General features: G+C 35.6%; 5 protein-coding genes and 1 pseudogene across 6 annotated transcripts in view; 4 read left to right on the top strand and 2 right to left on the bottom strand.

The window, feature by feature from the left end:
- The window catches only part of LOC142513968 (uncharacterized), a 103,663-nt gene that overhangs the window by 72,006 nt on the left and 6,799 nt on the right, over nucleotides 1–24,858 (top strand). The gene's annotated exons all lie outside the window — the stretch shown is intronic.
- On the top strand, nucleotides 3,289–5,011 carry LOC142552980 (putative receptor-like protein kinase At5g24010). The gene has a single exon (XM_075662933.1). The coding sequence runs from the start codon at nucleotides 3,342–3,344 to the stop codon at nucleotides 4,743–4,745; it is 1,404 nt and encodes a 467-aa protein (XP_075519048.1). The 5' UTR covers nucleotides 3,289–3,341; the 3' UTR covers nucleotides 4,746–5,011.
- Nucleotides 6,269–7,818, bottom strand: LOC142514000 (uncharacterized). The gene is made up of 2 exons (XM_075619747.1): nucleotides 7,434–7,818; nucleotides 6,269–6,876 (listed from the first exon to the last, which is right to left on the bottom strand). Exons 1-2 carry the CDS (start codon nucleotides 7,816–7,818, stop codon nucleotides 6,269–6,271), a joined length of 993 nt encoding a protein of 330 aa, XP_075475862.1.
- On the top strand, nucleotides 8,318–14,418 carry LOC142513984 (ferric reduction oxidase 2-like; annotated as a pseudogene).
- LOC142552971 (zinc finger CCCH domain-containing protein 12-like) lies at nucleotides 16,296–19,234 on the top strand. The gene is made up of 2 exons (XM_075662922.1): nucleotides 16,296–17,836; nucleotides 18,755–19,234. The coding sequence occupies exons 1-2, from the start codon at nucleotides 17,053–17,055 to the stop codon at nucleotides 19,024–19,026; spliced, it is 1,056 nt and encodes a 351-aa protein (XP_075519037.1). The 5' UTR covers nucleotides 16,296–17,052; the 3' UTR covers nucleotides 19,027–19,234.
- On the bottom strand, nucleotides 19,981–24,424 carry LOC142520221 (putative recombination initiation defects 3). Of its 2 annotated transcripts, none has more exons than XM_075623227.1 (12): nucleotides 24,157–24,424; nucleotides 23,620–23,797; nucleotides 22,950–23,097; nucleotides 22,578–22,712; nucleotides 22,197–22,249; nucleotides 21,903–22,100; nucleotides 21,683–21,748; nucleotides 21,539–21,585; nucleotides 21,198–21,324; nucleotides 21,019–21,100; nucleotides 20,798–20,906; nucleotides 19,981–20,101 (listed from the first exon to the last, which is right to left on the bottom strand). In XM_075623227.1, the coding sequence occupies exons 1-11, from the start codon at nucleotides 24,219–24,221 to the stop codon at nucleotides 20,800–20,802; spliced, it is 1,206 nt and encodes a 401-aa protein (XP_075479342.1). In that variant the 5' UTR covers nucleotides 24,222–24,424; the 3' UTR covers nucleotides 19,981–20,101; nucleotides 20,798–20,799. The 2 variants fall into 2 exon arrangements, with proteins under 2 accessions (XP_075479342.1, XP_075479337.1); XM_075623222.1 differs by lacking the exon at nucleotides 19,981–20,101 and adding an exon at nucleotides 20,124–20,340.

Here is a 24,858-nt window from a genome sequence, read left to right as displayed (position 1 = left end):
TAGACGCGTGAGATCGACTTACTAATTATATATATCACAACCTTCATAATATCAAGTTTTAATAAGTAATTTAATTTTGAATTGTATTTTTTAATATCAAAATAATTTTGAATTTTTAGTACACATGGCAACAACTATATTTCTTCTATGACGTGTCAACTTGCAATCACTATTTTTTTAATATATATTGGATAAACATCGGATTAACACAATATCTTACAAATCAAACTAATCAAGTAAATCGATTGGACAAACCATGTGCGACAAACTTATCCGAGAAGATATTGGTACGAGGAATTAAACTACCGACTATTGATCAAATGTTCACACACTCTATGAACTCAGACACCTCTTAAAGTTTTCCCTTTTTTTTGCGAGCACGTATCAAAATAACTTCTCAAGATTCTAAAGCATGGGTTAGAACACCACGACGATATTCTGGTTACCTCGAACGGTAATCTTCAAACACTCGAATAAGAGGATCCAAGAAATTGAGTAAAAATCAGTGATATGAATTATTAATACTTATTGATATTACGTTGTCATGGATGACCCAAACTAGACAGTAGACACCATCAGAAATCTTGAAATCAACGACATTTTTTTTGTTATAACTTTGAAATAGGATTATTTCATGAAAATGGAATTTAAGATTCACTACAAGAATAAATACTTATGGTGACATTCATAAATGTCATCATATTCAATATTTAGTGACATTTAAGTTTTAATACCACCTCCAACAAATGTCCTCTATTCCAATGTCGTCTTAAACTTCCTGACATTTTTTAATGTCATTATAAGATGTTAATGACAACTTCATACGTGTTACTAATTATTCATATAACGACAATTTTAAATGTCAGGAAAACTCATGTTTTAAATACATTATACATGCCTTGTTATTATAGTAATAATGACAAATTTATATGTCAGTTAAAATCATTTTTAATGACAACTAAAAGTGTCGTGTATGTTATTTATAGTGACAATAACAAATGTGAGAATATTTGGGTTGGATAAATATAGGAGGAGGGAAAAATAGATAAAATAAATGTGAGAATAAAAAAACATATTAGATTAGTTATCCTGATATTTTTAATTGATGTCATTTTTTTATATTAAGATAAACAATTATTTTCCCTCCAATATTTATCCAACCCAAATATTCCCACATTTATTTATATTGACAATTTTTAGTTTTTTAATGATTTTTTACGATGTGAGAAAAATAATTGTTTCCCTCCATATAAAAATGACATCAATTAAAAATATCAGGATAACTAATCTAACAAGTTTTTTTATTTTACACATTATTAATTTTTTACAAGTGTCATTATTAAGTATTTGTAACAACATTTAATTAAAAATGTCAACAAAAAAATGTCACAATAATCATTTATTGTTGCAGTGATTAAAAGTTTGAAACACAGGCTTCAAGACTCCAGATTTTATGTGCAGTTTTTGGTAAAAGTTTACCCAAAATACTTTAAACGTTGATCTGACATGAGTTTTTGGCGTGCTCCTGAACTTAGCCTAACAATATTAATCATGAATTTCTCTGTAAGCCTCGTCAACTTTGCACTGCCAAACATTTAAAAAAAGAAGAAAAAAAAGAAGCAAATATGGCGTGAGGATTTTAGTAAAGAATAGATCTTGTGGTGGTGGGGTACACATATTCGTAAGGGTCGGCGGTAGTGCCATTAGAATGAGGACAATCACGGCTAGGTCCTAAGAGTTCAGATTGGTTAGATTATATATATATTTTTTTCTAATCCAATTTATTATAATATTTTAAAATGTATCTTTTTTTCTATAAAAAAAAAAAGTGAAGATACTTTTCCAAAAGTTCGATAACATGACTTTTAGGCTTTTAAATTTAAATTTCTGTTACAATTTTTTTTTATCAATGTAGATTTTGTTGCTGCTCAATGAAATGAGTTTTTTGAATGACTGGGAACTATGGCTCTCACGCGGACCTTTATTATGACCACCCGAACGCGTTGCCTGAGATTGTAGGAATTGACTTTAGGGCATCTGCGTGCAGCATTCTGTCTTCCAAGGGAGGCTGTGCTATTTTAGCAAAATAACACAGCCTCCTTCCTCTGTTTGACGCAGTAGTTTGCATTTTTTTCAAATTTTTTTGTTTTTTTTATTACAAATTTACTTTTTTTATTTTTTATTACAAATAGTTATAGTAAAAACTATTAATATTATTTAAATTTATTAATAATATAATATTGATATATTATATGTTAAATAAAATTTTTTTGGGCGTAAGATTTGAATTAAATGTGTTGAGAATGAATGTTGTATTTGATACAGAAAGCACATTATTTTAATATAAAATTTGCACCAAAATATGTTTGAAGGTTACGTTGTGGCGGAGAATGTGACAAATGACAATGGCTGGAATGATGCAGGGGATTTCGGGTGATACTTTTACTGGGATTAGTATTTCGAACGTAAGGATAGGGATGGCTAAGAAGGGAAAGAAGTATATATACATGGAGCTTTGTGGATGAAGGGGATTAGCAGTGGAGTGGTGCCGCATCCGTGTAATCATCTTCTGGTGGAGCAGGTTGAAGGGGTAGTAGGGATGTGTGAATTTCCTCCTGTAGAGAGGTTTGGCTATTGATGCTGTGGAGTTGCAGAAATGTTCTCATATAGGATGAACTGAAGCTAAGGGAGGTAATAGTTCTTGCTCGTTCCATAAAGACTGTCTTGCTTGTAAGTTGTAACCTCGAAAGAAAGAAGGAATAAAATGAAATAATGGTCATGGAAACTTGAGAGTTTTGATTTGGTGGAAGTAAATAAATTGACATTCTATTCATTTTAAAAGAAATTAAAATAAAACAAATTAGCCGTATACATCGCAACACACGGGGAAAAAAAAAAACATAGGCAATTACGTAAATATAGACACTGTGAAGCCGTACCTGAAACAGTACCAGAGGACAGGTTGAAAATTCCAAGAAATTGTTCGCCGATTCAGGTTCCTTGTGTTGCTGCATTTAAAGAAATCCTTATACCATTTCGTACATGAGACACTTGGTGGGATCATGAGTGTGGAAGTAAATTTTAACGTATTCAGTAACGGTGGGCGAGCATGCAGCAGCAGATCCAGCTGGCTGGAATCTGACACTTGGCAACTTGGTAAGGTGAGGTCAGACAAGGCGTGTCGGTTTATGTCGGGTCGAGTTAGCCAAACTTTATGCGACACGTTTTTGCGTCTGGTTGAGCCCACTTAAGAATTTACGCGTGGCCCAGATTTTTATTTTCCATGCCTACTTCATTCAAAAGACAATTCTTCCAAGTTTGAAGATCTTATTCTGTCTGCAATGGGGACGGGGGTATACTCCATATCTTTCACTTTCTCTCTCTGCATCTTCTCCCTCGTATGCACCACCGTCTATACCTTCTCTCCAATCGATCATTATCTAGTGAACTGTGGCTCAAGCGCTACCGAAACCCTGGACCCGGATCACCGAGTCTTCACCGATGACGATTCTGGATTTCTCATCTCGACACGGTCGACTCATTTGTTGAAAGCTGAATCTCAGCTTGATTCTTCGTCTCCTTTGTATCAAACAGCTAGGGCCTTCAATCGTCCAGCGCATTACGCGTTCCCAATTTCAGATCGTGGGACCCATCATTTGGTACGCCTCCATTTTCATCCACGTTTTGCGAATGGTTGTTGTAATTGTTTTGAGGTTGAATTTCATGTCGTGGCGAACGGATTCTTGTTGCTAAATAACTTTCGAGTGCCGAAAGGTGATGGTCTTCCCATAATTAAAGAGTTTGTGATCCCTGATGATATGGGAAAGCTGGATATTGTGTTTATACCGTCAGAAAATTCAAAATTCGGGTTTGTGAATGCGATAGAAGTGATATCTGCTCCGAAAGATTTGATTGCTGATGTAGCACAGTACGTTGATAGCGGAAAAGTTGAGTGGATTCATGGGTTGTTGAGAAATGGGTTGGAAACTGTGCATAGAGTGAATGTGGGGGGGTTTAAAGTGACGCCCTTTAACGACTCTTTGTGGAGGACTTGGGTGACTGATGACAAGTACCTACAAGTGAGAGATGGTTCTGAAAAAATTCATTTCGGGGGTCGAATCCATTATCAAATTGGTGGGGCTAGTCGAGAAGTGGGGCCTGATAATGTTTATAATACTGCTAGGATTATAAAAAGCTCAGATGATTCGATTCCAAATTCAAACATAACGTTGGCATTTGAAGTGGAGAAGGGTTATAAGTATATGGTTCGGATGCATTTTTGCGATATAGCTAGCTTGTCATCAGGAATGATTTATTTCAATGTTTACATTAATGGGAATTTAGCATATGAGAATCTGGATTTGTCTTATGTTACAAATAGACTGCTGGCTTCACCATTTTATGCTGATTTTGTGGTTGATGGGGGGGAATTGGGCAATTTGGTCGTTAGTGTAGGTCCATCGAATACGAGCTTGCCACATGCGGTTGATGGTCTTGTCAACGGAATTGAGGTATGGAAGATGAACAATTCAATGGGTAGTTTTGGTGAAGAGGTTTCTGCAGAGTATGTGTGGAGGAGCTGGAGAAGAGGGCATACTGGTGTTTTAATTCCCTTGGCTGCTGCTGTGTTCTTGTTGCTTACGGCCTCTGTTTTTATGTTGAGGAAAAAGAATGGTTATGTGGGATGGTCGCGCTTGCCTGTAGATGTTTCTGAAACTAATTTGAAGTTTGTCAATCAGTTCTGATCTGTTAAAGCTTGACGACCTTGTAGAGCCAACACATTTTTTTGTTTTGCTTTCAAAGATTGGAATTGCTAGTCTCCAAGAAGGTTCTGTAATTGTGAAATATTGATGTTGTCTTTTGCTGTAAGTAGTCATAACAAACGCATCTACGTTCAATATCTATTGTCTTGTTTCCTTGGTGTGTATGATATGTTCTGTGCCATCTATTCAATGTATTGACTATTGAGGGTGTCATTCATCTGTTATGATCAGATACAATTGCTCTATCAGGCAAGTGGATATTTCTTTATGTTCCGAGCGCGAAGCATGTAATCTCTTTATTAAAGTATGGTAACTAATTTTGCTTGAGATTTTAATGGGAAACAAAAATACCATGTATGGTAGAAGATATCAAGAAGTTGATGATGAAATACGACTCTTTTTACTTTTCGCCCTTCCTGCACCGGAATTCTCCTTGTTTCTAATTGTATGAAATCTTCTTTTAGGCTCAAGTTGATTATAACAAGGTTTTTCTTTGCTCCTGTCCTGTGCTGTTGCAAACCTTTTCACCTTAATTAATGCTTAAGGTTAAGTTACCTAGGCACTCTTGAAATTTTGATCTAATAATATATAGCCATAAGGTTTGAATTATTATATTGATACCCTTGAGATGTTAACTTAAACAAATTGGGGTTTGAATTGTTGATTAAAACTTTGATTGTATTATCATTATTATTCAGACGACCAAAGGGTATACATATTTATGATTAATCCAAAACTCGACGCGTGTGGACATAATATACCCACATTATGTATGTTTTGTGTCCATGGTTCGATATAAATATCCATATTCACTGTATAACATGGAAAACATCTCTGTTCACAGTCTTTGCAGAAGTTTGAATTTGATTATAACCATCATTTCATCGATCGTTTAGCATCCACTACTCATTTTGAATGTGGTCTCCTTTTTGTACCTATACTCTTATCATATCATCTCAGATTCTGGTTATTTCTTTTCCCCATGAAGTGCTAAAAAAAGGGTAAATTTCTGGTAATTGTAACCTTTGCAATGTATGAATTTGTTGAGTTTATGGCATGATGTCATCCTTTCGTTGGTCTTGACTATGTAGCCTAAAACGTTTGGAATTTTCTAGGTAAAAACTATTTAATCCTTTGAGGAACAAATTGTTGTGTATTTGTTTGAAAAATAAACTCTTTTTCAGTTTATCATAGAAACAAGTGCGTACTTATAAAATATAGTTGAAAGCAGTGGCCCATTCCGGGTATATACCATCTGTTAAGTAGTATCCTTTAGTATATTGTGTACCATTCACAAGAAAATTAACATCCGGTGCATTTCCTTTCAAGACGTCATTAAAAAGAGGCTACTCGTTAAGGACATTGATGTCATTACGAGACCCAGCCACTCCAAAAAAGGCGTGCCATATCCACAAGTCGGCTGATGCAACTGCCTCGAGCACAATTGTTGGGTAGCCATGATCGCCTCGAGTGTACTGGGCTCTCCACGCGACCGGAAAATTTTTTCAAGCCCAATGCATGCAATCAAGGCTTCCTAACATGCCAGGAAAACCATGTCTTTGCTCATGCATTTCAAGCAAACGAGGGATGTCGGTTGCGTTGGGTTTTCTTAAGTACACACGCCCATATATTTGCATAACATATTGACAAAAGTTGGACAAGCATTCAAGTGCAGTTGTTTCACCCATCCTTAGATACTCGTTCAATTGGTCGGCTGGGCCTCCATAAGCTAGTTGGCGGATAGCCGCCGTGCATTTCTGAAGTGGGGATAAGCCTTTTCTTCTCGCAGCATCTTCTCTCCATTTAAAATATCCATCTGGATGATTTTGCAAATCAGTGACTATGCGCAAAAACAGCTCCTTTCTCATTCGGAATCGTCGTCGGAACATGTCATCGGTATAAACCGGCTCAGTAGAGAAATAATCATTAACAAGTTGAATGTGCCCAGCTACATGCTCTCTGTTAATTGATCGTCTTCTTTGTGCATTTCCGTATGAGGTTTGAATGAATTCAGCCGCTCTATGTTGATTATGCACCATCGTCATGAATAATTCTTCACCAGGATCCGATGTTGTATCTTCTGGAATGTTTTCTCTGTTATTTTGAGTAGGATCTTGAGACATTTTGGAACAAATGAAATAGTTGAGTATAAGAGAGAATGCAGACTGGATGTATTGTGAAGAATAATGAATGATTCATTTCCTACTTATATACATTTTCGAAACGGCTATTTCGTAACGGCTATTACGTAACGGCTAGTTGGTAACGGCTATTTTGTAACGGATAGTTCATACTTTTATCCACACATATATATGTGTGTACGTATGTATGTATTGTATAATATATACTATAGATCATTCACAAATTAATACATTATTTAAAAATAGAAATTTCAAATCACATTACATGTTCAATCTTTTTAAAAACATAAATTGCAAACCACAAACATAATAAAAACACACTAAAATACATGATTTAAAAACACAAATTGCAAACCACACACATAATAAAAACACACTAAAATACATGATTTTAAAAAATAAATTGCAACCACACACATAATAAAATACATGACATCAAATAGAAATTTCAAACCACATTACATGTTCAATCTTTTTTTGAGCTGGTCACATATCGCTAGATGGTTATGAAGTTGTTCATCTGTCATACCTCGAGTGTCCATTACGAGTAGTTTATGAGCTTGAATGAGTTGATCCACTTTCTTGTTGTTATTATATTCATCCATCTGTGTTACTGACTGTTGCATAGCCTCGGTAATTTGATCAACATGGGTCACTCTTTCTTTGCCTTTCTTTTTTGCGGCCTTATGTCCCATAGGGCGAGATCGGGCTTCATTGTACTCTGTATCAACACTTGGTGTAGCATTAGACGAGTCAGTATGTGCACCTGATGATTCAGATGTCCTTGCCTTCTTTGCAGACCGGTGTCCTGAGGATTGAGGCGCATACATAGGACTATCTTTAACTATCCTCCACACGTGTTCATATTGAAAAGTAGATTTGAAGATATTCTTGTATTCTTCATGAGCCCGCATCATCAAATCCTCGTCACTCCATCCACTTGGCCGATCCGTGTACCATTTATTGTAAATTCCATTATATCTATTCACGATCCTTTTCACCGCAGCCCAGTGTGCTTTGGTTTTCTCCGCAATCCTTTTTTTAGATTTCTTGTCTCGATTGGTATTGTAGTATTCTACAACCCGTTTCCAAAAAGACTCACTCTTCTGGGCATTACCATACCAATGGTTGGGTCTTCGCTCATCATTGTGTATGCTGCTGCAAGGAGCTTATCATCTGCTACTGTCCACGCTGTCCGCTTGCCACGATCTCCATCTGAATCTTGACCTGTCTCGCTTGCCTGATTGATATTAATATTTTCAAGTCCTATTTGGGACGAGAAAGGAGGAAATTGTGAATTTCGGAATTCATAAGGTGCTTCTAGCCCTTTATCACTTTCACTTGCATCAACACTAGCCCTTCTCGATTCAGTTGATTGAAGCCCCGGTGATTGAAGAGGATTAATTCCATGGGATGGAGCTTGCACCAAATACTGGCTACTCTGCCAATATTCTGGGGGACATGTATTTCACGGAGCTAGAGGGGCGTTCAAAAAATATGGTGGTGGATATGAAAAATGTTGCAAATTATGTGGGTGTTGAGTAAGAAATGGAAATGGAGGATGTTGGACACTCGGACGAACTCGAGAATTTTCTCCACTTGAACTTTCATCGATATTTGGAGAGTTCAAAAAATCCCTAAAAAAACTATTGGAATTATTATCCATTCCAAAAAAATTTTGTATGTAATTTTTTTTGTGAGAGAAATATTTTTATAAGATGTTAAAACTATGGATTTTAATTTTTTACAAATTTATGTATTTATAGAATAAAATTTAACGTTGGGTAACGTTCAAAACCCAACGTTCAAAATATTCAAAGGTTTGGAATACATGTCCCCCAGAATATTGGCAGAGTAGCCAGTATTTGGTGCAAGCTCCATACCATGGAATTAATCCTCTTCAATCACCAGGGCTTCAATCAACTGAATCGAGAAGGGCTAGTGTTGATGCAAGTGACAGTGATAAAGGGTTAGAAGCACCTTATGAATTCCGAAATTCACAATTTCCTCCTTTCTCGTCCCAAATAGGACTTGAAAATATTACTATCAATCAGGAAAGCGAGACAGGTCAAGATTCAGATGGAGATCGTGGCAAGCGGACAGCGTGGACAGTAGCAGATGATAAGCTCCTTGCAGCAGCATACACAATGATGAGCGAAGACCCAACCATTGGTAATGCCCAGAAGAGTGAGTCTTTTTGGAAACAGGTTGTAGAATACTACAATACCAATCGAGACAAGAAATCTAAAAAAAGGACTGCGGAGAAAGCCAAAGCACACTGGGCTGCGGTGAAAAGAATCGTGAATAGATATAATGGAATTTACAATAAATGGTACACGGATCGGCCAAGTGGATGGAGTGACGAGGATCTGATGATGCGGGCTCATGAAGAATACAAGAATATCTTCAAATCTACTTTTCAATATGAACACGTGTGGAGGATAGTTAAAGATAGTCCTATGTATGCGCCTCAATCCTCAGGACACCGGTCTGCAAAGAAGGCAAGGACATCTGAATCATCAGGTGCACATACTGACTCGTCTAATGCTACACCAAGTGTTGATACAGAGTACAATGAAGCCCGATTTTGCCCTATGGGACATAAGGCCGCAAAAAAGAAAGGCAAAAAAAGAGTGACCCATGTTGATCAAATTATCGAGGCTATGCAACAGTCAGTAATCAACATCGGATCCTGGTGAAGAATTATTCATGACGATGGTGCATAATCAACATAGAGCGGCTGAATTCATTCAAACCTCATACGGAAATGCACAAAGAAGACGATCAATCAACATAGAGCGTGTAGCTGGGCACATTCAACTTGTTAATGATTATTTCTCTACTGAGCCGGTTTATACCGATGACATGTTCCGACGACGATTCCGAATGAGAAATGAGCTGTTTTTGCGCATAGTCACTGATTTGCAAAATCATCAAGATGGATATTTTAAATGGAGAGAAGATGCTGCGAGAAGAAAAGGCTTATCCCCACTTCAGAAATGAACGGCGGCTATCCGCCAACTAGCTTATGGAGGCCCAGCCGACCAATTGAACGAGTATCTAAGGATGGGTGAAACAACTGCACTTGAATGCTTGTCCAACTTTTGTCAATATGTTATGCAAATATATAGGCGTGTGTACTTAAGAAAACCCAACGCAACCGACATCCCTCGTTTGCTTGAAATGCATGAGCAAAGACATGGTTTTCCTGGCATGTTAGGAAGCCTTGATTGCATGCATTGGGCTTGGAAAAATTGTCCGGTCGCGTGGAGAGCCCAGTACACTCGAGGCGATCATGGCTACCCAACAATTGTGCTCGAGGCAGTTGCATCAGCCGACTTGTGGATATGACACGCCTTTTTTGGAGTGGCTGGGTCTCATAATGACATCAATGTCCTTAATGAGTCGCCTCTTTTTAATGACGTCTTGAAAGAAAATGCACCGGATGTTAATTTTCTTGTGAATGATACACAATATACTAAAGGATACCACTTAACAGATGGTATATACCCGGAATGGGCCACTTTCGTGAAGAGTTTTTCATGCCCACAGGATCCCAAAAGAATGAAATTCAAAGAAAGACAAGAGGCTGCAAGAAAAGATGTTGAACGGGCATTTGGGGTTCTTCAAGCTCGTTGGGCAATTATAAGAGGCCCAGGGAGACATTGGTTTATGGATAAATGCAAAGAAATCATCTATACATGTATTATCTTACACAACATGATTGTTGAGGACGAAGGTCATGCAATATCAATGTGGGATTTTGAAGAACGAGATAATTTCATAGCCAGTCAGGGTTCAACCATAGAATTTGGCGAATACCTTCGAAGAAATACAGAGTTACGTGATAGTCATATGCATCATCAGCTTCGTCACGATTTGGTTCAACACATTTGGGAGACATGTCGTCGTGATGAGTGAACGAATGGTGTATTTGACTATATGTGTGGTTTGTAATTTCTGTTTTCATGTCTTTGTTTTTAGTATCTTCGTGAATTACTAATTTTCAATTATTATTATTATAGATGTTGTTTCATGGTTTGTAATTTTTTATTATTAATGTTATAAATATTGTTTTGTGTTAAATTAGTTTTATATATTCGTTATAAACTTTTTAATTTTAATAATTTTTATTTTTTTACAAATTTGTCATTTAAAAATAAGCATTATAAACTTCTTAATTTTATATTTGAATAAAAATATAATACCAAATAGTAGATGAAATTAATAAAAATGATGGAATGATTTTATTTAAATGAAAATAAAATATTAATTAAAGTAACAGTGGACCATAAATATTTGGTTGGTGTGATATTTGATTGTGAAATATGTGATATTTGAGTAATGAAATATTTGATTGATGATGTGGAGTACGAGACCCACAAATATTTGATGGAAATACCCTTGTTATTGTGGATGGGTTTGTAAACAACTTATTTCCATATTAACATACCCATCATCGTAAGTTACTGACACTGACATATATTATGATCAGATTTCATGTAGTATCGAGAAGATAGCACTGTAACATATTAATTGAAACCTGAAGTTTTGAATTATTTACATGCTCAGTTTAACTTCATTTCCGTGTTTTCAGGTGCGACTTATCTAGTTTTCACTTTTCCGATATTATTCATTTCCACCTTGGGGTGTGTGTATCTCCATTTAGGAAAGAAAACAAGGGAGAATAATCATACCGAAGGGTACGTACGTGTATCCACAACCAAATCATCGATAACATATATGATGAATAATTTGGGTTTTTTTACGAGTTTGTTCGGCTCAAATCCAAGACATGTTATTGCGGAAGAGAAGAAAATGTATATTTCCTATCTGAAGAATATGAGTTTGAGTTCTTGTTACATAGTGTTTTTCATCTCAACCGTAAACTAACTCTTCTAACTACTTTATATTGTAATATATTGTATTATCTAATACATGTATTTGTTTCATGGAGTTATTATTTCTTTAAACTAATTTTAATGAACATTCATGCATGCAGATCACGTGCAGAGATCTGTAAGTTGGGATTATGGAGGAGGCCAGTGATCGTCAAAGGATTGGGAATAGTGTCTCGGATTGAGCTTGCATTTTTCCTCATGTTTATTGCTCTTCTTCTTTGGAACTTTGCTACTTATCTGCGTCTCAATTTTCGCACTATTACACCCATTTCTGCAGCAAAATCTGGAGAGAAAGTGTGAGTAATTAATATGATTAGCACGACATACAAATCCTAAACGTGATCGTTATACATGTGTTACAATATATGCGTTATATATTTCAAATTTTTTTGTGGCATGATCAATTCATCCAAGTATGTTAGTACGTAGCATCATGTTTACGAAAAATTAAATAATACTTTCCATATTAATCCAAGTATTAATTGCAAGTGGATGGTGCATGACTGCAGGTGGGAAGCAAAGCTAGACTCGGCGGGGCTCCGCCTTGGACTGACAGGAAACATAGCCCTATCTTTCCTATTTTTCCCGGTGACACGTGGCTCGTCGGTTCTGCCGCTGTTCGGCCTCACATCGGAGGCCAGTGTGAAATACCACATGTGGTTAGGACATATTGTGATGACCCTTTTCACTGCGCATGGCCTTTGCTACATTATCTTTTAATTTGGGCCGCCACACATGAATTATCGGAGGTATATGATTCTGATCATTTGTACTTTGTTTTTACAAATACTAAATATCCTCAAATATATTTTAAAGTTTCCTCTTCCTCTTCATCTAAAGTCCTTGATTTGGCCACCATTGTATCGAAAACAATTAACTCACAGAAGTACTGGAAAATATAACATATACAATAGTTGATCAAGTAGCATTAAAAATGAGAATAAATAAATAAATACATGTAACAGAAATAACTTGTTGTAGCTGCAAATTCAGATGCTGAAATGGGAAAACACTGGCGTGTCCCATGTAGCAGGAGAGCTATCTTTACTAGCAGGATTGGCTTTGTGGGCTACAACATTGCCAAGAATAAGGAGAAAGATATTTGAGCTATTCTTCTACACACATCACCTATACATTCTCTTTGTTTTCTCCTACTATGTAGTCCATGTTGGCATTAGCTACACCTCCATTATGCTCCCTGGCTTCTTCCTCTTCATGATCGATCGATACCTCCGATTCTTGCAATCGAGACGAGGGGTGCGTCTCATGTCTGCTAGGATTCTGCCCTGCGAAACCGTCGATCGAGCTCAACTTCTCGAAAAGCATAGGTTTAAGTTACACCCCAACCAGTATCATTTTCTTGAATTTTCCCACCATTTCCAAGTTGCAATGGCATCCATATACCATAACTTCCAGTAGCAGTCTGGAATCTGATAAGCTCAGTGTCATGATCAAAGGTGAAGGAAAATGGTCTAAAAAACTGTATCAGATTCTATCTTCAGGTTCTCCTCCGGTTGATCGTCTAGACGTCTCTGTCGAAGGACCTTATGGGCCTGCTTCCACAGATTTCCTAAGGTATACATACCTACGTACCTTATACGATTATGGTTGGGAAGTATCCAACAATAATTTCACCCATATAAATAATTGATTGTTGTGATCAAAATTATGACGGAATGCAGGCATGACTTGCTAGTGATGGTCAGCGGGGGCAGTGGCGTAACACCGTTCATTTCCATCATTCGGGAGCTCATTCACACGAGCCAAACGTTGAAACTCATGACACCGAAAATTCTACTCATCGCGGCATTCAAGAGCTCTGCTGATCTAACAATGCTCGATCTCATTCTCCCCATATCTGATGCACCCTCCATGTTTTCGAACCTGGGGATCCAGGTAGAGGCCTACGTGACACGAGAAAAACAACCCACCATCCAGCAGAGGAAGGGAGTTAGAGCCGTATGGTTCAAGTCGAATCCGTCTGATGCTCCCATAACTCCAATCTTAGGCCAAAACAACTGGCTTTGGCTCGGGGCCATAATTTCATCTTCCTTCATAATATACCTTATTCTCATTGGCATTGTGACCCGATTCTACATATACCCTGTCGATCTTAACTCGAATAAGATCTTCTCGTCGTCCTCAAGAGCTGCGCTGCACATATTGTTCGTATGTGTCGGCATTATCATGGCGTCAACTGTTGCTTTTCTATTGAATAAGACAAGAAACTCCCAGGAAACGTCACAGATTCAGAACATGGAAGGGGCAACTCCCATAGCTTCAACAAACTCACTGTACTATAATGCAGATAGGGAACTTGAGAGCTTGCCTCAGCAGTCACTTTCGCAATCTATCAACGTGCATTACGGTGAAAGGCCTGATCTCAAAAGTACGTCAAAAAAATATATACACTGTGATCATTTTTGGATCCTTGAACTAAAATTTCTCATAATCTTGTGGTTTTTTTCTATAGGATTTCTACTCGAAAGCAGAGAGTCAAGCGTTGGGGTTCTTGTTAGCGGGCCTAAGAAGCTTCGGCACGAAGCAGCGAAAATATGTTCATCTCGTTTGGCAGCGAATCTGCAATTTGAATCCATCAACTTCAGTTGGTGATTTTGACAATTTCATACACCGAAAAAGACACAATATATATACTCAAAAAATGACATGTTTTTTGTTGGTAATTTTGAGATTGTTTTCTTGGCCTTTGATTTGTTTTTTGGGGTTATACTAAATGTCATATTGTAAATGGGAAGTTTATTTGTGTCCCCCCTTTGTAAAATCAAATTTATCAATAATAATATCACTCTTTCGTAACCAAATTGTGAAATAACACAAAAATTCCGTGACACGAATATTTTATTTGGATCACTCATTAAAAAATATTATTTTTTATATCAAAAATATTTTTTTGACAATTTTCGTAAATATGAGCAAAATTGACTCATCTCACGAATAAAGATTCGTGATATACCGTCTTACAAGATATATATATCTTTTTATGTTAAAATTATAAATTTTTATCCTTATAATGCATTTGAATTTGTACAGGGGAAGAGATAATTTAATTTATTTACAAGTGTAAAACAATTAGTTTATGAAAATTATATAGTTTAAATTAATATGATATAATAAATTATAAAATGCGAAAAAATTAGTCCATAAAAAATTTGCCATTATTATAATTCATCAGCATCTCTCAATATTTTCTCGATCATGAGTCGCAATTTGATCATTTCGATTAATAATTAATAAGAATTAATTAGCCATTGTTATTACTATTATGTTATTAATTATTAGCTCATACACCACCATTCTTGTCATGTTAAATTTTATTGGTTAGAAAAAGATGAAAAAGTTGAGCATGGTTATGGATCTAATTTATTGACAACCTTATAATAATTATTAATTGAATTGAAAAATATCGTTATATTTAAGTCATTATATTTTATTCTAATTCATATTTAGTAATTTTTGAATGTACAATATATATATAATTCATCAAGAGCGTACATAGTTTTACTTTTCAAATGATAATAAGAAAATCTTAAAATATAAATTTGCTGTTAATATATTCAAGCCTTACATAATGTAATTCTAAAAAAATGAGGAGATAATGATTATGTGATACATAATACAACATGTGATATCAGACATTAGTTTAGATTTTTTTTCTTTTTATGATATATAATAGTAATATTTCAATAAACATCACAATGTAAAAAAAAATGAATATATATATATATATATATATATATATATATATATATATATATATATATTTGGTCGATTTCAATTATTAATTTAAAGAAATGAATCTTAGTTTAGTAAAATAGTAGAAGATGAAGTTTTTTTACTTCACTACTTTAAACAAATATATTTTAGACATAAAAATGGTCAATAGATTATTTTTTTAATTTATTTTAAATTCTTATGTCTAAATATATTTTTTTTTTCCTTCTCAAAATACAATTTATATTAATAGAATTTCTTAAACAAATATAATTTTTATTATTTCTTTATATAAACTAAAAATATGCTGGTTTTTGAAACATTTCGAATTTATTATATTCATGTGGCTATAATTTGGAATATAATCTTTCATGGACAATTTTTATAACATGTTCTTAGTTATTCCAATAAATATAATTAAGTATTATCTTAGATCTTCAAGATGTAATGTTTTTAATTTCAGGAGCATATTTATCATTTAATTGATGTAATGAGAGAAAAAAATATCAACGTCATATATCAAAATGCTTTCTTGCACTCTTATAATAGTACTAAATATGATAAATCATTATTTCAATTTTTATCATTTGTTTGGATTTACATTTTTTGGAACAAAATGATATTTGATAGATTAGATCACGTTATGTAAAAATATAAAAATCATGTTTGTTATTAAATTTTTTTTTGTTTCCATATTTTCCGCATGTTGTAATGAAGGTGGACAAATGAACACAGAAAGCCCGAAAATGCAAAAGGAAAGCTAAAAAAAAACAAAAACAAAAACAAAAAGAAAGTAAAAACAATCAAAATATCTTACAACCCCCAGCAAACCGATTTGTTGCTACAGTACTGGGTAATTCCAACCTGAATCGATTGTGGATGAGATGGGAGGGTACAGCACCGTCTGCAGATTTCAATTTGTGGGACTTTTTGTCACTTTTTTTTTCGTTATACTCTACCAAATTCTTCTCTCTCATCTTCCTGTTGCATAAGTTTCCAGTTTTTGGTCACGGTAATTTCAGTTAATACTATTAATCAACTCTAGTTTCTGAGTGAGCTTCATATTTTCAGATCTGAAACCCACTTGCGATTTGGTTGCTAATCTCTCTTCTTAACTTCGTTTCTTGATTATTAGCTGCATCGTTTCTTTCATCTGCTGTATTTCTTTATAAAGATTGGATTTTTCTTGAGTTCGTATAGGGTATATGAAGTACCCAGTTTGCGAATCTGCCGGGTTCTTGAAATGTGCAATTTTACAGTTGAGAAAAGTTAGGTAATTCGAAGTTTACTACTAATCTAACTTTGTTACTATTTCTTCAACTTCTGTTGTAATTTGGAGCATTTAGTCAATTGGTATAAAGCTTTTGTTCTTTATCTACGTATATGTACATCGAGGGTCATTGAATGAGTTATAAGGAATCCAAGGTTCTTGTTGGTTGCACCTTTTTTAGATTTAGTTCCCATTAGTTTTACCTGTTTGTATATACATTTGAGTGGCGGTGTTATACTGTGGAAATGGATTATCGCCGAGAAAATGGATTTTCTGGTGGAAATGTTGTGCAAATACTAACCGGAAACTCCGGAAATGGTGTTGATGAGAATTGGAGTCCTGGGTCCACTGATCATGCTATTTGGGCAACTGAAGATGAGTATGGGATGTGGAATGGAGAAGCCTCCATGGACATGAATACAAATTTGAATTATGAGGGGAGGTCATCCCAATCTCGATCGGGAAGTGAACCTCCAAGTAAAAGATCCAGGAGTTCCCAATCAGTGGATGTGACAGCTTCTAACCGGTCCAGAGCCATTGGAAAGATGTTCTATAAAACCAAACTGTGTTGCAAATTTAGAGCTGGCACTTGTCCATATATCACCAACTGCAATTTTGCCCATAGCATTGAAGAACTTAGGAAACCTCCCCCGAATTGGCAAGAAATCGTGGCTGGCAATGATGATGAGCGGCCCATGTTGTCGGAGCCGAGGGAGGAATTTCAGATACCGATATTTGGGGTTAGTGACGATGCACAGAGGTCTTATAAAGGGCGGCATTGCAAAAAATTTTATACCGAGGAAGGATGTCCATATGGTGAGAACTGTACTTTCCTTCATGACGAGCAATCAAAATCCCGTGAAAGTGTTGCGATAAGTCTGGGCCCGGGAAGTGGTGGTGGATATGGTGGAAATGGAAGTGGATCAAACTTGAAGCCTTCCAATTGGAAAACAAGGATTTGTAACAAGTGGGAACTAACAGGGTATTGTCCCTTTGGTAGCAAGTGTCATTTTGCTCATGGAGCTGCAGGTATAATTTTATACTAGCATTTTTAATCCCCAACGGAAGCACATCAAATTCGTTCTTTTTGCTGCTTTTAGTTATGAATTTGAGATTTTCTTACCTATTTTCAATACTGAGCGAATGCATTTCATGCTTTATGTAAAGATCTTATGTTCAACGTGTGGTAGTTGAGCTTGGATTTTTTTTGCATCATATAATTTCATAAGCCTTTTATGATATGAAATGTGATTTTAATTGCTTGAGAGCCGTATCATAGTAATCAAAATGCATTGATGAATTATATGACAACAATAAATACAGGCTGCTTTGCCCTTCAAATCTTTGGTGGTGTACCCATCCCCTCTACCCCATGTTCTTTTCCATGAATGCACTAGTCAGCAAAATACCGATTCAATTCGTTTTACTACCCTAAATGAATTTTTTTGGAATTTCTATCTGTGCTCTCTTATGGAAACCACAAAAATGTCCTCGTTGGGACTTTATGATAAAAGTAATTTTTTGTGCCATCTGATTAAACCACTGAAGTGACACCCGCACGAAATCCTTCAAGTGACATTAAGAATCACCTTTTGAATAAGCGATTGATACGTCTAGTGCAGCTTATTGCTCAACATTTACGAGCTAATTGTTGTCTCCAAAATTTACAAATATCATGGATTCATGATATTGAGCCTTAAGCTATCAATTGGTTAAAGGAGTTGATGAATTGATGACATGCACGTGTTTCTCAGGCTGTTTACTAGTGAATTATTTTGAACCCAAGCTCTTTGCTTTTGGCAATAGATGAAGGATCAATCAAACCAAGTTAATCCATGGCAATCTAACCCTGCTTCCAGTAAAAAATTTCCTCGTTTCTTTCGTAATCTGTCCATTTATTGTACGAGTCTGTGAGTTTATAACATTATTTGAATCGTCCTGAGACAGAACTGCATCATTTTGGTGGAGGGGCATCAGATGCAGAAGCCGTAGATTCTTCTACTCCTGATGCCAAGCATGGAACAGTCCCTCCTAAAACTTCAGTCGACGCTGTTGTCGCAACTGTCCCTTCTGTTCCTCATTCGGATGTGTATCATGTTGGAGTTCCATCACAAAGGTTGCCTACTATGGCACAGAAGACTGGGCACAGACCAACTCAGAAATGGAAAGGTCCAGATAAAATTAGCAAAATCTATGGTGATTGGATTGATGATCTCTGAGTTGGTTTTGAATCCTATTATCATGAAAATGACTTTTTTCTCAGAGAATAAAATTATCGCGTCCCTGCTAAATATAAGACATCAAGTGTAACCTCATAGCTTCTTGTTGTTGGATTGGATTGGATTGCTGCTTGTAATCTCACTCCTTGTATTCCATGTGAATCTGTGTTTTGCATCACGATTTGCAAGCCAAGACTATATTCTGGTTTTCCAGTGGCTTATGCTAACTTTTATGTGCATCGATCTCGGATTTAAATGAGCCCGAGTCAAGTTTGAGTAATTCCGGCAAGTACTTGAATCGGGTTGTGAGTTTTTAATCGTATGGTATCATTTTCTCTGTGTTTTCGAAAAAAATTCTATTTATTCATAACATAATCTTTACACCTAATCCTTTCGTCACTTTTAAAACATATTTATTATTATATTATATTATATTTTGAATAAATGTATTATATTTTAAAATTGTAAGAATTATATCTAAAAAATCCCCAAATTTTCTCCCAGACTTTTTTTAAAAACTTTATTTTATAGATTCTTGCTTAATAGTCTTGACCTGATGGCGACCTGCGCGATCGAGTTGTCTGAAGCCTTTGAAAAAATACTAGTGCACTGGGCAGGAGAAAATTTCTTCGTGCTCACACAGTTGCCCATTGACGTGGTTGCAGGTTTGCAATAAATGAGATGTTATTTTTGTTTATTAATTAATTTCGTTTATTCCTCAATTTCCTCTCGTTTTATTCTAGGCATATTTCATTTCATAGTTTATTAGGTGTAGTAAATGAGTTTTAATTTAATATTAATACACATCATTTAATAATATGAGATGGAGTGAAGAAGTATGATACAAGATCTCAGTGGAATTATTTGTGGCATGTAATTACCGATTTGGGTTTTGTCTACGTGGATGTAATTATGTTCCTTCTTTATCTTGTTCCATCCATTCATCCCACTTGCGGGCAAATGCATCTATTAAGAACAGGCGTGAGTGAGGAAACAAACGTTTTCCTCACTAATGAACTACACTTCTTTGACAACTTTAACTTGGATAGAAGCCTTTCTTTCTTATCTTTCAGAACTAAAAAGAAGAAAATGGAGGAAATTATAAATGTACAAAAAGATTTGTCAAATACGAAAAATGCTAGCACGTGAAATGACGTACTTACAAAAGACAGTTCAAAGAATTGGTGAATTAACAAACCAGAGTTGAGTTGCGGAAGAATTAAAAATATAATTTTTATTCACAATTAGCTTTTAAGGCTTCCTCCAATAACAAAAGACTAGTAATTTCTTCATGCCGTGCTCAGTGGTGTTAGTCTGAAGAACAAAGATTAATGCACAAATTAAACATCGTCCTTTTCTCTTAAATATTTACTCCAGTGTAAAAAAGTAGACGGGGAGGGGGCAAAGATTTCTTTTTTAAAAAATGGGAGTCAAGAATTTTGGAGCTGGAGATGTATTTTGGATAGTACACATGAAATCGGGTTTTTACGTAGTAGCAAACGACTGGCGCTTTTTTACCTCAGGAAACAAAACTTAAACCTAAGGAAACGATCCGAGGATGAAAATTTGGCAGTTACTTGGGCAATTTAAAACATGGGGCATTAATAAATCTCTAGATATCCTATTTCAAAAGGTATATTTTCAATCTCACACTCCACGTGATGATAGGAATGAGGCCTTTCATAGGAATTCAAAAAAAATAAATCACACATCTCACAGATCTAGATTCACAGGATGAGAAATTGGATTGCCATTAGCAATGCCAATATACCTTCAGTTTATAATGATGGTATTGCTGTGTTTCCTCTTTCTTTTCCTGGCATTCCTAAGTATCCGTGCAGTCTCCTCCTCCACCGCCTCGGACGAATATTCCTCATTATCTAACCAAAACAAGCAGACATTCTATAATCATCAACTTAGGTCAGAAATATCAATTACTGCATTCGGATAAATCAACAAAAGCCGTTCTAGAAGATATCACGGAGAGGATACCTCTCCCCTTTTCTTTAAGCAAGCAGGAGAAACCTCCATCAAGCTCCTCATCCGATTCAATCAAAACTCTCCATTCCCGTTCCTAAACCGATATTCATTTACTATTAGCCAGTTGAGGTTTCTGCAGCTAGCAATTTAAGTTTGTAATATAGCACCAGTAAATTCAACAACACTTTTACCTGGTTAATGATATTGTTACAATTTCCAACTTCAAAAGTTGCTTGCTTGGGTTTTACAGACGTCCATCTGCCCATTTCATCCTTCGGGAGTAAATAAGCTTGCTGTGCTTTCACATGCATTGTTGCACTACAAACAAGGGAAAAAACATTAATTTCGATAAAATACCAAGAATATTATAAATATTGGTAGAGAACCAAAAAAATCATAAGAAGTTTTGTTTTCTTGAATCCCACATGTTAAACAGAATTGGCTTGGGATGATACGTTTTGGAAGATTTTTGTGTGATAGATTAAATAGAAGACAAAATATAGAGCAGATAAGGGGAGCCAAGAATACATACTCGTTAGGGAAAAACACTTCCTGCATGGTGGCACAAACTTTGGCAGCCTGCAAGCGACAAATATGCAGACATTCTTAAAGTTCTTCTAGATACTTTAAACACCTAAAGGTCAGGTAGTTGTCCATCTCTCCATAGAAAGAGTACCTCACGCCCGTGAATGGGAGGAGTTTCTTGTAATTGTATAAACTTCTTCATGTTACAAGCAATTGCCTGCAAATGGTTGAAAAATTTATCATCAAGCAACCATGCTGGATTCCGTTGTCAGTAGCTGTCTATATATTAATTCAAAAATGTCTCATAGAATCTAAGATCATGTCCTCCAAACATTTGCATTTTCCAACTACATTGTTTAACACATGCATGCCTGCATATCTTTGCTGAAATTCTTGAAGAGGTTGTGCTGCAGCTTTGTCATTTGAGTGTCAATTTTCTCCGATAGAGATGAAAGCATTGAAAATATTTCCCTGTAATTCTCTTGGTTGCTTTTACTCTGCTTGATTCGATCAGACACGGATGTCAAACCCAAGTCAAGTCGAGTTTTTATATCTTCTTGTCCTTTGCTCTGGAGAAAGCACAGGTTGAATTAGATTTTAGTTTTCTATTTATGCAACAATAATGACAAGAGAAGACATCAGAGAATCTGTTACGGTCTAGTTACCATTAACAGCATTGAATCATCGAGAGCGATTAACTTCTGCCTCACACCTTCCACTGTGCACGAATTATGAATTAATTAGTCAAGTGTCATTACTAACATTTTATGAAATTTATACGTTGCATCTTGTCTTTTTATGTATAGCTCTATACAGCAGGCTACTCCAGGAAATATAAGACTTAAATTTTTCTTGAAAAATCTACATCATCCTCTGAAGAAACCATAAAGTAAGAATTCACGCAACCTCCAGTAGAACTACAGTATTCCTCGAGTGGAGAGGCAACACAGTTTGAAGTGCAACCGTCACAGGTGATGCACAAAGAACCATTCCATAGTATAGCTATTTTGTATTTCATTAACAATCCATAGATACGTAACACTCACTCTCTAATGCTACTTCTTTTGTACCCTTGTTCCCTTGCATGATGTCACTCTGAACTGAGTCCAAGATCATTCCAAGCCTGCTAAGTGAAGTTTCTACCATTCCAATTCTGTGTTCAAGCTCTTCACTGATCTGGCCTGCTCGAGTAAAACAAAAGATACATCAGTGATCAACTGTAACATCATGATGATGATAATACTATCTTTGGGTTTCATTATTTTAAATCAGACAACAAAACCTTATGCCTTTTTAAAAGAATATAAACTGCCGTATTTCCTTCTTTGTTTAACTCCTAAAAGACTCAGTAATGCATTCCCATCTTCATGATGAAAATAACAAACTATGCTATCCACGTTAGTCATTCTAGTTCATACATTTGTAATCTTGGCCAGTCCACTTGCGTATTAAAGTGCTGGAAGTTTTAGGTATCATCATCATCTGTGTCTCTTCTCGTGTGCAGTTGATTGGAGGCAAGCAAGATGTCCTCTTCAACGAATTCTCTCTTTCTTGAGATCCTATTTTCTATATTAAAATTCAAACACACTCATTAAAATTTACACACATTTTAGAAAGATTCAAGTGGTATAAACCAACAAAGCAACAAATGCTCTAGGAAGAAATTAGTTCTTTTTTATTCATAATAAAAAGGAGAAAGAGTTTTGCATACATCAAGGCACGTGAAATATTATGTAGACAATATAAGAAAGTCAGAGTTCTCATTCTGTTTATCACATCAATTAAAACATGAATCAATTAGACAAGCTCATGTGTAGTATCACTCTACAGAAACCACAAAAAAGGAATTGGCAGAATATTAGCAAGTATAGAAGCAGAAACAAACAAAAATTTACGTTTTGCATGCACCCGTGTTATCTGCGGATCCTCTGCAATTTCTTGTAAACCAAAGTAAAATAAATTTAACCTTCAATGATTTGGAAACATCAGGTTTGCAATAACAAATGCATCTAATTAAATATTTGAATATGTTATTGCACATCAGTATATACATTGTATTCATAAGCACATATGTTATATTGTAACCACCTCGCTAGTGAGGATCTCATCCTGAGAATTTTGTGAAAACTGAGAAAAGAGACCATGCTGAGATGAAATCCCCTGTGATAACGACTGTTGTGACTGTTGTGGTCGCAGATCTGATGCGGCTCGATTTCTACCGAAGATCGAGGAAGACTCTGATCCGTTGTGTACTGCAACTGATCTCCTAATTACAGCATAAACGCAGAGCGTTAAACCTTCAATATGACTGCATAACACTCATCCATAAAACAAGGAACACTGATCTCATCAATTTTTCATCACACGTGTCCTATCACTGAATTCCTCCCAGAGATTTGGCATATAAATATCCACAATAGCAAAACCTTAACAATCAGCTGCCTAAGTTATTATTTCATACAGCACAAAAAGCAAATTCGATTCCCTTACTGATAAAATTTAACTCGAACTTCGAAATCCATACACATCCAATAGATAATTCGAAGTATGTATCAGAAATTTTAGGATATATTAGCAGTACAAAGTCTCAATATATAAGAAAACGTAATGCAGAAGAAATGAAACCTAGATTGAGGGGGAAGAACGGATATGGAGCTCAAATCGCAGGCTTTGTTGATCTTCATCTTCATCCAATCGATCGCAATTCGCAACTCAAAATAGATTATATGTAAACGTCGGGAGACGTAGAATTATGATTTTCGTACTGCTGAAGTGTGTGTGTGATGACTGGAAATGGAGGGAGAACGGGAAGTCGAAAGGGTATTTATAGACTATAGTGCAGAAATTTGGATGTGGTCGCGTGTGGACGTGTACCACGGAGATGGGCTGCGATTCTATTTGGGCCTCGATTTGGCTCAAATTCTAGACATTGTATGTTGGTAAAGTTTGGTTTTGGATCTGTGCGACTGTGCACGGTAAGTAGAACCATATACATATATTTAAAATTAATTTTCCCAACGTAATAATGTCTCTTACTATATTTATTTTATTTAATAAAGTAAAAAGACAGTATAAAAACAGTGAACTTCCAAAACTAACCCTGAAATAAGAAAGACATAAAAAAATAGAATATATTATATTGTAATTTTTCTCATTTGTAAAAATCTTCTTTCATAACTTTCTTCCCATTTATCTTTTATATAATTATTTTAATAATCATTTGTTTTTTACAGCTTAATAAAATTTAATTATTAAAAAAATTAATAATTCAATAGATTACGTACATGATACATGGCATCATGTGTGTTTTGCACGCCCGTAAGTAAT

This window comes from Primulina tabacum, chromosome 1, assembly GCF_025594145.1.
Source record: "Primulina tabacum isolate GXHZ01 chromosome 1, ASM2559414v2, whole genome shotgun sequence".
Classification (NCBI taxonomy): Eukaryota; Viridiplantae; Streptophyta; class Magnoliopsida; order Lamiales; family Gesneriaceae; genus Primulina; species Primulina tabacum.
This window is presented reverse-complemented; position numbering and strand designations above follow the sequence as displayed.